This window comes from Phyllobates terribilis, unplaced genomic scaffold (genome assembly GCF_046119375.1).
Source record: "Phyllobates terribilis strain yellow unplaced genomic scaffold, ASM4611937v1 Scaffold_2__4_contigs__length_985480577, whole genome shotgun sequence".
Lineage (NCBI taxonomy): Eukaryota > Metazoa > Chordata > Amphibia > Anura > Dendrobatidae > Phyllobates > Phyllobates terribilis.
Genome location: NW_027362762.1, coordinates 300804480 through 300818137, shown reverse-complemented (window position 1 = coordinate 300818137; position 13658 = coordinate 300804480). Strand labels below are relative to the sequence as shown.

The 13658-nt window shown below is 43.8% G+C and overlaps 1 protein-coding gene across 1 annotated transcript in view; it reads left to right on the top strand.

Moving 5' to 3' along the window:
- The first annotated feature begins 2986 nt into the window (after positions 1-2986).
- Positions 2987-13658, top strand: part of LOC141251739 (ileal sodium/bile acid cotransporter-like) — a 43114-nt gene continuing 32442 nt past the window's right edge. The window contains exons 1-2 of the mRNA XM_073670415.1: positions 2987-3402; positions 5084-5202. Of these exons, the coding sequence (XP_073526516.1) occupies positions 2996-3402; positions 5084-5202 (526 nt within the window). The 5' untranslated portion in view covers positions 2987-2995. The remainder of the gene's footprint in view (positions 3403-5083; positions 5203-13658) is intronic.

The following is a 13658-nucleotide window of genomic DNA, read 5'->3' as shown; positions in this document are numbered from 1 at the left end:
AGAAATGAAGGTCAGTCAGTGCGAAAAATTGGGAAAACTTTGAAAGTGTCCCCAAGTGCAGTTGCAAAAACCATCAAGCTTTACAAATAAACTGGCTCACATGAGGACCGCCCCAGGAAAGGAAAACCAAGAATCACCTCTGCTTCTGAGGATAAGTTTATCCGAGTCACCAGCCTCAGAAATCGCAGGTTAACAGCAGCTCAGATTAGAGACCAGGTCAATGCCACACAGAGTTCTAGCAACAGACACATCTCTACAACAACTGTTAAGAGGAGACTTTGTGCAGCAGGCCTTCATGGTAAAATAGCTACTAGGAAACCACTGCTAAGGACAGGCAACAAGCAGAAGAGACTTGTTTGGTCTAAAGAACACAAGGAATGGACATTAGACCAGTGGAAATCTGTGCTTTGGTCTGATGAGTCCAAATTTGAGATCTTTGGTTCCAAGCACCGTGTCTTTATGCGACGCAGAAAAGGTGAACGGATGGACTCTACATGCCTGGTTTCCACCGTGAAGCATGGAGGAGGAGGTGTGATGGTGTGGGGGTGCTTTGCTGGTGACACTGTTGGGGATTTATTCAAAATTGAAGGCATACTGAACCAGCATGGCTACCACAGCATCTTGCAGCGGAATGCTATTTCATCCGGTTTGCGTTTAGTTGGACCATCATTTATTTTTCAACAGGACAATGACCCCGAACTCACCTCCAGGCTATGTAAGGGCTATTTGACCAAGAAGGAGAGTGATGGGGTGCTACGCCAGATGAACCATGGCTCTCACTGTGGTTCACTGGAGTCCCAAAGCTTTAGAAATGGCTTTGTAACCTTTCCCAGACTGATAGATCTCAAATACTTTCTTTCTTTCTCATTTGTTCCTGAATTTCTTTGGATTGCAACATAATGTCTAGCTTTTGAGGATCATTTGGTCTACTTCACTTTGTCAGGCAGGTCCTATTTAAGTGATTTCCTGATTGAGAACAGATGTGGCAGTAATCAGGCCTGTGTGTGACAGGGAAATTGAACTTAGTTTTTCAAAGATGTGAAAAAACACAGTTAATTTATGTTTTAAGAGGGGAGCAGTCACTTTTTCACATAGGGCCCTGTAAGTTTGGATTTATTTTTCCCTTAATAATAAAGACCTTCATTTAAAAACTACGTTTTTTCTTTACTTGTGTTATCTTTCTCTGAAATTTAAATTTGTTTTGTGATCTGAAACATTAAAGTGTGACAAACATGCAAAAGAATAAGAAATCAAGAAGGGTGGAAACACTTTTTCACACCACTGTATAATGTTGTTAACAAATAGGACCACATATGTATTACAGGTTCCCTTTACCCTGATGTATCTATTTAGACTGGGCATTAGATGCCTCTGGTTAAGCTGTGACTCTCCTACTTGGTAACTGAATTTCACTATCATGTACATTACAAAGTTGAAAAGTATTCAATGCTCAGTTCTATCATTCTTATTACTCTCATTTTTGGCATGTTTCGTGTTTTTCTACCTCACTACCTGGAATTTCACTAGTTTGTTTGAGGGCTTGCATCAGTACATGAAAGAACATGCCTACAACTGTGAACATTTGGTTTTCTTTTTTATGCGAAGCAAACAACAAATAGGACAAAATAACTGAAAACTTTAGTGTGTAGAACTATTCACCACACTAAAGTCAGTACTTTGTAGAACCTCCTTTTGCGCAATTACAGCTACAAGCCGCTCTATGAGCTTTCCACATCTGGCCACTGGGATTTTTGCCCATTTCTCAGGGCAAAACTGCTCTAGATCCTTCAAATTAGATGGTTTCCTCTGGTGAACAACAATCTTCAAGTCAGAGTACAGATTCTCAATTGGATTAAGGTCTAGGCTTTGACTAGGCCACTCCAAAAAAATTACACGTTACCCCTTAAACCACTCAAGTGTTTGTTTAGCAGTATGCTTTGGGTCATTGTATTGTTGGAAGGTGAACCTCTGTCCCAGGCTCAAATCACTGACAGACTGAAACTGGTTTTGCTCAAGAATATCCCAGCATTTCGTACCATCCATCTTCCCCTCTACTCGGACCATTTTCCCTGTCCCTGCTGTCGGAAAACATCTCCACAGCATCATGCTGCCACCACCATGTGAGGATTGTGTTCCATAGCATTCACCCTGGTGGCCAAAAATTTACATTTTGGTCTCATTTGACCACAGCACCTCCCTCCATACATTTGGGGAGTCTTCAACATGACTTTTGGCAAACGAGCCTTACAATTTTTGTGTGTAAGTAAAGGTTTTTTTCTGTCCACTCTGCCATAAAGGCCACCACATATGGAATGTATAGCTTATTGTGGTCATATGGACAGATACTCCAGTCTCTTCTTAGGGACTCTGCAGCTCCTTCAGGGTTACCTTTGGTCTCTGTGCTGCCTCTCTAATTAATGCCCTGCTTGCCCGGGCTGAGAGTTTTGGTGGTCGGCCCTCTTAGACAATTTAGTGCTGATGCATCACACACGATTCGGATTTAAAAAATATTTAAACACAGGTTGTAATGTAAGAAAATAGGTAAAAAGTCAAGGGGGTGAATACTTTCGCAAGCCACTGTAAGAACAAAGCATAGTTTGCAGTTAGTGTATGTGGGCATCTAAAGGTGGGATTGCTGCCTAAACAGCTATGCCAGGTAGGTCAGAGACCTGCATAGCTGACATAATTACAGGCTGTTAGAAATAAATAAATGGTTAAACTTAATCCTAAGCCATAAACGTTAAAAAATGCGCAATTGTGGCAATTTACGGTATGACTCTTGCACTTCTTACAGTGTGATTGGAGATACTGAAACTGGACATGTCCCAGCACAACTAAAGTATTTACAGCTTTTTATTGCATTATTCCTCTTTAAATAGGAGGCTTAGCAGAAAGAGCCTATAGACAAATTGAAGGAACAAGACTCAATGGATCGTTCTCATTTTTACTTCTGATTTACAAATTCCCTTATTAGTCATTTTCTCTGACAATCAGGATGGAACGCAACATTATATTGACATCTTATATCGTGGACAATGTTACCTGTCCTGAAAATGCAACCATTTGTAATGGCACCGCCTGTCTATTGCCACCTGACAGATTCAATATTATTCTAAACACAGTTTTAAGTATTGTCATCACAGTCATGTTAGCTTTGGTCATGTTTTCAATGGGCTGCACTGTGGAGATTAAGAGATTTTGGGGCCACATAAAACGCCCCTGGGGCATTGCAATAGGATTTCTGTGTCAGTTTGGGATAATGCCCCTTACTGCTTTTGTATTGTCTCTGGCATTTGACATTCATCCAGTTCAAGCTGTTGTCGTTTTAATCATGGGCTGTTGTCCTGGTGGAACTGGTTCCAACATCCTGGCATACTGGGTAGATGGAGACATGGATTTAAGGTAAGATACATATATAAATGTCAAGCTAGTACTGTATTTGTCTCCAGACTTTATATGATTTTTTTGTTCTTTTTTATACATATACTTACTTCTTTTAGTAAGGTTGTGCTCATGATTTCAATATACATACTCAGCTCTCTAAACTTGAATACCATGATGAATGCAGCCATTGGCTCTACTCATAGCCTTAAAGGGGTTTTCCCACAAACAAAGTTAATTTTAAAGTTGATTTTAATTAATACATCTGGGAATAATAATAATTTTTACAATTGGATGTGTTTAATAAAATGTTCCTGTGCTGAGATAATCTTATAAATGTGCCCCTGCTGTGTACTGTGTAATAGCTGTGTCTGACCATACAGTAACATGGTCTGATCATACCACAGCTCCTGGGCAGGGGAGGAAGGAAAAGACTATACAGACATTACAGCACGGGATCACAGCTGATTCTTTCTGTGTGGTAAAGCATTTCTCTGCCTGTTTTTAAAAAATGTTTTCATCAAAGAATTATTTGGGATCCCATGCTGTAATGCATTGTTTCTGCAGACTACAGTGCAAAATCAGATTTTCTCCATGTGTTTTTGCTGTCACTGTTATTCTTCATTTGGTTTTAATAGATGTTGGGATTAGGAGGTAACAGCACTAGAGATGAGCAGACCCGTGGAAGTACGGGTTCTGGTACCCGACCCGAACTTTATTCCAAAGTTTGGTTCGGGTACCAGAACTGTACCCGTACTTAAACCAAAACCCATTAAAAACAATTGCAACACAAACTTGCTCTCTCTCTTCCTCGCTCTGTCTCTCTCTCGCACTCTGCTCTCTCTTGCGTGCTCTCTCACGCGGGCTCTCTCTCACTGTCTCTCTCGTACTCTCTACTTCGAACATTGCAACGGACTTTCGGGAGAAGTCCGTGTTCGGTGTTTAGCACTGGACCCAAACAGTCCGATATGAACCTCAAACTTTTAAGTTTGGGTTCGCGTTCGCTCATCTCTAAGCAGCACGCTCCAGCAATCTTGGACAGCTTCAATTTTGTGCCAACAAGCTCAATAGATAAGAGCTTGGAAGCACTGTGTATATACTGCTATCTAAAAGTAGTAGTCAGTCTCTAAAGAAACAACGAGCTCTAAAGAAAAGAAATGTGTTAATATGGTTGAAAATATAAAAAAGCAATATATTAAATTCCAGAAATGATTTCATTTACAAGCAGACAATGACCATTTATGGAAATGGGAATAATCCTTTCAGCAAATTTTGGAAGCTGTATTGATTTAAAATATTTTATTATTTTGTGACTAGAGATGAAAACTAATATAGATCTAGATTTTTGCTAAGCTTGACACAGATATTCAGCATTTTTTGTAAACTGTAGATGTGGAAAGATGTGATTGATCCAAATCAAAGCTTTACTTTTAACTCGAATCTCCGTTAAACTTGAAACAGCTTATTAAACGTTTTATGTATTTGATGTTCTGTATAGGAGGGCATTTCCCACATTCTCCATGTATCATTACTGCAGCTGCCTGCAATCACCGACACAGGCCAATGCATTATTTCTGGAGACTACAGTGCAAAATCAGATTTTCTCCATGTGTTTTTGCTCTGCAGCCTCGCTGTTATTCTACATTTGGTTTTAATAGATGTTATGTACAATAAATATCACTATTATTGATTTGTTTTGCAGTATAAGCATGACAACTTGTTCCACTCTCCTAGCATTAGGCATGATGCCGCTCTGCCTCTTCCTCTACACTAAAACATGGGTTGATTCCAATTCAATTATTATTCCTTATGACAGCATTGGTAAGTAGTGTGCGTTACACAATATAATATCAGATATAATTAATTACAAGTACAAATATATAAATAGAAAATTTATTAGGATATTAGAAAAAAATTACACATTCGCTAATCTTACAAAATAAAACATTTAAAATTGTTTCCATTGCCCCCTTTGAATGTGAATTTCTGCTTTAATGAAACATCAGATAAATTGTATTCTCCGCACACTCTGGGATGGATGCAAATAACACTTCTGTATTGTGATACATTGTTTTTGACGAGCCCCCTTGGCCGTGGGGTACTCGGTAGCCGGGCCAGTCGTTGCTAGGGGAGATGTCACAGTGGCTGTGACCCGGTCCGTGACCCAGGGCGATCAATAAAAGGGGTTATTTACAGGTGAATTAAAGTTTTTATATAAAGTTCGTGACGCCACCTGTGGTATGCGGCTATATGGGGCCGCCGCTGTGGAGGAGGTCCTCTGGAACTGATGTTAGTGCAGCAGAGTTGGTTCCGCTCTCCACAGGCAGAGCTTAGTTCCAGGGCAGGAAATGGTGATGTTATAGATGTTGCTGTGCAGTGTAGTGCAGGGGATGATGGTGCAGCAGTAATAATTCACAGAGACAGTGGGGTGCAGTCTTCAGGATTTACTCACAGTTTTCACTTTGCTCCTGGTTACAACGGCAGATCATAACTTCCCATTTCATCCTGTGCTTACTCAGGGAGGAGCTCAGCAAACCCTCAGGTACCTCCGGAGTACGTAACGGGACCCCCTTCTGTGTGTTCCTTCTGGCCGCCTCCCTGCACCTCACACCCAGTGTCCCAATCCAGTGACCATGGACCTTGTTGGGCAACGTCTTCTCTGTCCCCTGGGTCCTCTATGGCCACCTTTTTGGTGAGTTAGATGTGACTTTTGGCTGCAGCACCTGAAATGCTGCACCCTCCAGTTGCCTAGTTGAATATTGCAATTCTCACTAGTTAGGGGCTGGTCCCCTCTGCGACCCAATCCCTCCACCGCCTGGTAGATTCGGGCGTGCGGGTGGCCTCCAGCACTGCCCGTACCCCTGGGATCCTTTCTTCACTCCTGGAGCCTTCTCTCTGCTCCCGTTCCTTCCTCCTCTCCTTCTCCTGGGCCTCCTCCCTCAGGCCTGCGCTTCCCTGAGCAGAGCTGCAGGAGCTCCTGCTCCCAACTCTTCCTCTGACTCTCTCTCACTTCTTCTCCCTCTAGAATGTTCCACCCTCTCTTTTATATCGCTTCTTACTGAGCTCCCCTGAACTTCTTCCTCGACCCACACCCACTACATGGTTCCCCCTACTTTGGCCCCCCCCCCCACTCCAGCCAGGGACAGGGCTCAGCAGGAGAGCGACGCATCTTGCCCCTCCTGCCGGTCTGGAGTAGTGTAGTGTTGGATGCAAGTGTTGGGGGCCCTGGCAGTACTCCATCCTTACCTGAGAGTGAGATACCACACCTCTGGGTGAGATGCAGTACCTCTGTGGCGACTGAACCCACAGGGGCGCCACAGTTTCAACTATAGATAAACAAGCAAATAATATTTATATATGTTTTTGGTCACCTGCATGAAAGAAAAAATTATTTGCTTATTCATCTATTGTGGAAACAATGTATCACAATAAAAAAAGTTTTATTTGCATCCATCCAAGAGTGTGCGGAGAATACGATCTTTCTACTGCCAAGGGTTCCACCTTTCTCTACCTGTATCTCTACACTTACCTTGTAGAGTGAACGCCGGATCATCGTTTATTAAAGAAACATCTGGCATTACTGACAGCAGAGCAGTGAAGCATTTTGTTATCTTGTCATAAAAGAATAGTAGCGAGCGTGTTGCTCTATTTCAGGGGCAGACATTAGGGCTGCCACTAGGAATTTCAGGGCCCCATGCTGGCAGAATTTCCGGGCCCCCTTGAGACTCCATCCAGGCTCCACCCCAGCTCTGCCTCCACCCCTTGAACCTTCCACAGTCATACCGCCCACTCTTGTAAAAACTCCACTTCTGCACCACATCCTCATTAATCATACATTAACAGTTCCCATTGAACACCATATCACATATATAGCCAGATGCTTTTGTTTTGGCCAAAAGATTTTTTAAGCCACCACCACGACAAGGAAGACTTTTTTGGGAGGGTCAAACTCCCATTAACAGATGTCCAGAGATCCTGTTTAATATAATATATTGAATACATCATGTTTGGACAGCTTGGCTGTTTTCCATTAGTTAAATATACTCTAAACACAGAAACTTGACCACTATTTAATACAGTTTCCTTCTAGCCAAGGCTTTGCAGCTAGGTGGTAGAGGGGCATTCTGGTAATCCTTGGCTCAAGGCCCAAGGAGACGTGGCCAGCTGCCTCTGCTGCAGTCATACAATGTAAGTAGTTTCGGCTGTGATTGGGGCACGGGGGCTTAATAAAGCATAGTAAAGGAATTAACCTGTGCCCCAGCGTGCCATGCACTCTGTTAGGCCTTTTAAACAGTGGCTCGGCTGTGCTGCCTCAGTGCAGGCTGTGCAGCATGTCTCACCCATTCCGTGCGCCCCTCTTTGCTTCTGCCCACCAGGCCCTACACAGCAGTAATGACAGTAATGCCCTGATGATGGCCCTGGCAGACATACCGCATGTGCAGCTCTAATGTGTTAATTCACGAGTATTATCATGTGCATATTTTATCATATTATGCCTATTATGAATATGCATGTACATGTGCATGTCTTTTACAAAGATTGAGTCTAAATCAAAGGGGGCAGACACAAGACCTTCAGAGGGGCTCTTGCCTGTCAGTTTCTGCCCCTGCTCTAATGTGAATGTAGGGAAGAACAATAAGAGTAAGGTCAAATGGAGCGGACAGAGCGTGGCCATGGTGTTGTAGCGATGCGAAATGAGAAAAATGCACTCCAAACAGCATTAATATGCTATAAAAAAAACTTTTACTGTATGCAACTTCTTTTAGTTACAATTTCAATACCAGTTTCATATTTCGTATACAACCCCTGGCAAAAATTATGGAATCACTGGGCTCGGAGGATGTTCATTCAGTTGTTTAATGTTGTTGAAAAAAACAGATCACAGACATTGTAACATTCCTGGCGGCGTGCTTGCATGGTGCACCACCTCCCACCATGCAAGACCGCAATCTTACCTGTCAGTCCATGTTGCACTCTTTGTTTCAGTTCCTGCTGTGTCCATATCTCTTGTCTGATTGCTTAGGGTGTCGGCGTGGCTTTCTGCTTGTTTCTTATAGCTACTGTGTGCACAGTCCGAATGCGTCCCCAGCCTATTGCTGTGAGTCACTGGATACTTAAACTCCCTCCACCCAGTAGGAGGGGCCTGAGCAACACCTTCACTCAGTTTGTCTTTGCAACTGAGTTGCCAGGTCCTGTCCTGTATCTAGTATGTTTCTGCCAACCTGGGGGCTGTATGCCCAGGCCTTTTACCTGTACTTGTGACTTTAGTCACTTTCCGCCACCCTGGGGGCTGAGTTCCCAGGCTCGTTCCTGTATCTTGTTCCTGGTTCAGAGCCTGTCTGAACAGTGACCTAGTCTGTTACTTGTTTGTCTCTATGTCTGTATCTTCCTTCTTTCCTGCAGTATCTGAACCTGCACCTAACTCCAACTCGTTGTCTCTGTACTTCTGTTTGTGAGTCTTGTGTCCACTCGCTACTTCATTGTAAGTACCTTGTGTGTATCTGGTTCTGCTCATTCTGTTTCCCTCCCTCTGTATCTATCTCCTGTGTTCCAGCTATCTTCTTTTGTTTTCCAGTCTGTTCCATGTCAAGAGAGTCCTGTCCTGTCTACCGCATCTGCGGGTTTTCTTTTGCTCTGCTTGCTCACCGCACCGGCGGTTTTGCTCTGCTGTGCTTGTTCACAGCATCTGCGGTTTTGATCTGCTTTGCTGGTTCACCGCATCTGCGGGTTTTGCTCTGCCTTGCTTGTTCACCGCATCTGCGGTTTTGCTCTGCTTTGCTTGTTCACCGCATCTGCTGGTTTTGCTCTGCTTTGCTTGTCTACCGCACCTGCGGCTCCGTTCCTGTATCCCAGTCTGTACTGGTCCCTATTCTGCCTGCGTTTCTACCTGCCAGTACCCGCCTCTCTGCATGTCAGCCGTGCCTGCCTGTGCCCACCTGTCTGCATGCCAGCCGTGCCTGCTGTTAGAGCCCTCCTGTTAGTTTTTGCTATCTTGTGTTTTGCGGTCACGTTACCAGCTGCCTATATATTCCAGCTCCGCCCTTCTGGCTTTGCTGGACTTCAGTGTTTTTTGCCTGTCTCTCTAGCCAGGTACTTCGGTGCCTATCTCTGTCTAGTTCGCTTGGTCCTCTGGGACCTCTAGTACTTTTTGTCTGTTTGTCTTTTGCTCTGCAACAACTTGTTAAGAGGTGTCCCATTTTTGTCCCAGTCCTTAGTTCTTTTAGGGACCCCTCCCTTTATTCTATAGGTCTCCGTTCAGCCTAGCCGAGGACGAAGGTGGGTCTGTTCACAAGGAACAGGCTGCCCGCTATATCGTAGGGATTCAGCTTAGTCTTACTGTAGGGACAGCTTTCCCCTTTCTTTCCTTAGTTTATGTTGCAGATCATAACACCTGCCAGTGCCCACCTGTCTGCATACCAGATGTGCCTGTCAATATCCACCGGTCTGCATACCAGCCGTGTTTGCCAGTACCCACCTGTCTACATGCCAGTCTAACCTGCCTGTTCCTGCATTCCCCGGTGTGGGTCAACAGCTGTGACCGGGGTCTGACCTGGAGTAGCATCTGGTCCCTCTGCTTGGTTCCTCCCTGGTTTGCTCAGGCCATGGTTCCCATTGAGCCCCACGGCCCTTCGCTCTCAGAGACATTTTGAATCCTTGTCCAGCCCAAAAAAAACTAAAAGGAAAGAAATTCGGGGATCAGTATGGTTTCCGTCCAGGAGTAGGCTCAACGCCTGCAGGGATTGTCTCTGGAGGTGGCCGAGCTTCAGCAACACGTGAGTAGCTGTCCTGGAGCGCATTTTGTCGAACCAAAGGTAGGACTGCCTGATGTTTTTTATGGTAAACAGCAAGATTTTTTTTCCTTTAAAAATGCTTGCTTGTTATATTTTCGTTTAAGACCGAGGTCCTCTGGGAATGAATCACAGCACATTGGTTTTATTATGTCACTTTTGCGCAATGAACCACAGGGGTGGGCCTTTTCTCTCTAACCTAATGATCCGTGTTTAAGTTCTGTTGAAGAATTTTTTTCTGCTATGGGGCTATTATATGACGATCCTGATCGATTCTCATCTGCTCAATCAGAACTTAGACGTTTGAATCAGGGGTCAGATGATGTTGAAATTTATTGCACACACTTCAGTGGATGGGCCTCAGAAGTTAAATGGAATGATTCGGCGTTGAAATGTTTATTTCTTGCTGGTGTGAGTGAAAGGGTTAAGGATTTGCTAATTGCATTCCCTGCACCTGAGACTCTGCAGGAAGCTATGCAGTTACCTGTTTGTGTGGACAGGAGAATAAGGTCCAGGGTCGATGATGTAAAACCTCCTGCAACTTCAGGTCCTAGTTTCCAGAAAATCTGCTCTGACAGCGGAGAACCAATGGAGGTTGGGGCGATGTCACTCCGCTCTCAAGAAAGAGATCGGAGATTCGCCGAAGGTTTGTGTCTTCATTGTGGTAAAGCTGATCATTTGATTAAGTATTGTGAGCGTCGTTTAAGTAAAGAAAAAAAAAAGGTCAGTTACGCCCGTATAGCTTGTTTACGCTCTGCAGGAGTGTTTCTTTCTGGGAGTACTGCTCTGCAGGGAGATTTGATTGAATTTCAGGTTTTTGTGGTTTGTGGTTCAACACTTAATGTGATTGATAAAGGGTTTTTGGAAAAACTTAAATTGAAATCCAAACCTTTGTCATCTCCTATTTCTGTGGTTGCAATTGATAACACTCCTTTGAAATGTATAACTCACAAGACTGCTGCATTTCCTCTCACTATCAATGGTGTTCACCAAGAAATTTTGGACTTGGTTGTTTTGGATAATTTGCCCTCTCCAGTTGTTCTAGGATTGCCTTGGTTAAAACTGCACAATCCGTTATTGGACTGGTCTACTAATGTGATTAAGTCTTGGAGTCCGAAGTGCTATGATAAATGTTGTAATGGTCGCATTGCGGCTGTAGAAAAAGGGGAATTACCAGTACCTATTCAAGATTTTTGTAGGGTTTTTTCGGAGGAGGAGTCGCAAGTTTTATCTCCTCATAGAGATTATGATTGCGCCATTGAGTTTGTTCCGGGTGCAACTCTACCCAAAAGTCGCTTGTTTAATCTGACTATCCCTGAAAGAAAGGCCTTAGAGGAGTACATAGAGACTAGCCTGGCTGCTGGTCACATTAGACCTTCTAAGTCGCCTGTGGCAGTCGGATTCTTCTTTGTTAAAAAAAGGACGGCGGTTTACGTCCATGTCTGGATTTTCGTGAAATTAATAAGATTACTGTACGCAATTCCTACCCATTGCCGTTAATTCCTGACTTGTTTAACCAGTTAGTGGGAGCCAAGTGGTTGTCAAAAATTGATCTCCGAGGGGCATACAATTTGTTATGTGTGAAGGGGGGTGATGAATGGAAAACTGCCTTTAACACTCCGGTAGGTCATTTTGAGAATCTGGTGATGCCTTTCGGTCTTACCAATGCACTTGCATTTTTTCAGAACCTTATTAATGACATCCTGAGACCTTTGATTGGTAAGAATGTGGTTGTGCATTTGGATGACATTTTGATTTATTCACCAGATCTAGAGTCCCATTGGCAGAGTGTACGTGAAGTTTTGCAGTTATTGAGTGATAATTCACTCTTGCTAAGCTGAAGAAATGTGAGTTCGCTGTTTAGAAAATAAGTTTTTTGGGCTACATTGTCTCCAGCGAGGGCTTTGAGATGGACCCTGTGAAGGTTCAGGCTGTGCAGGAATGGCCTAGGCCTGTTGGTTTGAAATCTATACAGAGATTTTTGGGTTTTGCCAATTATTACAGGAAATTCATTAAGAATTTTTCTGTAATTGTTAAACCTCTAACCGATCTCACCAGGAAAAGTGCGAATACGGCCCAGTGGACTACTGAGGCTATTGAAGCGTTTGAGTATCTCAAAGAGAGGTTCAGTTCTGCCCCTATCCTTATGCAGCCTGATGAGACCAAGCCTTTTTTTGTCTAGGTCGATGCTTCATCAGTGGGGGTCGGAGCAGTTTTGTCTCAAGAGAACAAGGGTGGAGTACATCCTTGTACCTTCTTTTAGAAAAAATTTTCGGAAACCGAACTGAATTATGATGTTGGAAATCGGGAGTTGCTGGCTATTAAACTTGCGTTTGAACATTGGCTTTATTTTTTGGAAGTCGCTAGATTTCCTATTCAGGTTTTCACAGATCATAAGAATTTGATCTATCAGGTTGCTGCCAAGCGATTGAATGCCCGTCAAGCTAGGTGGACACTTTTTTTTTTCTCGGTTTCATTTTTCTGTAACCTATATCCCTGGTGCTAAGAATGTTAAAGCCGATGCTTTATCTCGCAGCTTCTCTCCTACGGTCGGTGCCGAGGAGGAGGAGAGCATTTTGCAGAAAGAAGTTGTGGTGGCAGCATTGGACTCTGATTTGGAGAATGGGATTCGGAATGCTCAAGATGATGTTCCATCTAACACTCCCCATGGGAGGTTGTTCGTGCCTAGAGCCTTTAGGAGAGATTTGTTTGTGGAGTGTCATGAGTCTCGGTTGGCAGGACAACCAGGAGTTTCGGAGACTAAGAGACTTATCAGTCGCAGTTTTTGGTGGCCTGGATGGCAGAAGGAAGTCATCAAGTGGGTGCGTCAGTGTACTGTGTGTGCTAGGTCAAAGGCTTCACATACTCCTGCTGCGGGGTTGCTTTGCCCTCTGGAGGTTCCTAGTGCGCCTTGGACGCATCTCACTATGGATTTTATTACTGATCTTCCTGTGTCTGAGGGTTTTACTGTCATCTGGGTGGTCGTGGACCGTTTTAGTAAGATGTGTCATTTGGTTCCATTCATTAAGTTGCCCTGCGCCAAGACACTGGCTAAGGCGTTTGTTAAGGAGGTTGTCAAGCTCCATGGCGTCCCCACGGATATTGTTTCTGATAGAGGACCTCAGTTTGTGGCTCGCTTTTGGCGTGCTTTTTGTGACAGTTTGGTTGTCCTCGAAGAACCTGCGGTTGAGGATTCCCTCTAAAAAACTGGGTCCTAAGTTTGCGGGTCCATTTAAAGTGCTTCAGGTTGTTAACCCATCTGCTGTCAGGTTGGATGTCCCTACTTCCTGGAAGATTAATCCTGTGTTTCATGTTTCCTTGTTGAAAAAGGCTGACGTTTCTAATAGGGACGCCACTGTCACAGTTCCTCCTGTGGTGGAAGACGGTGAATATGAAATTTCTCGTATTTTCAATTCAAGATGGCATAGAGGGAAATTACAGTATCTTGTCTCCTGGAAGGGTTTCGGTCCCGAAGACAACTCCTGGGTA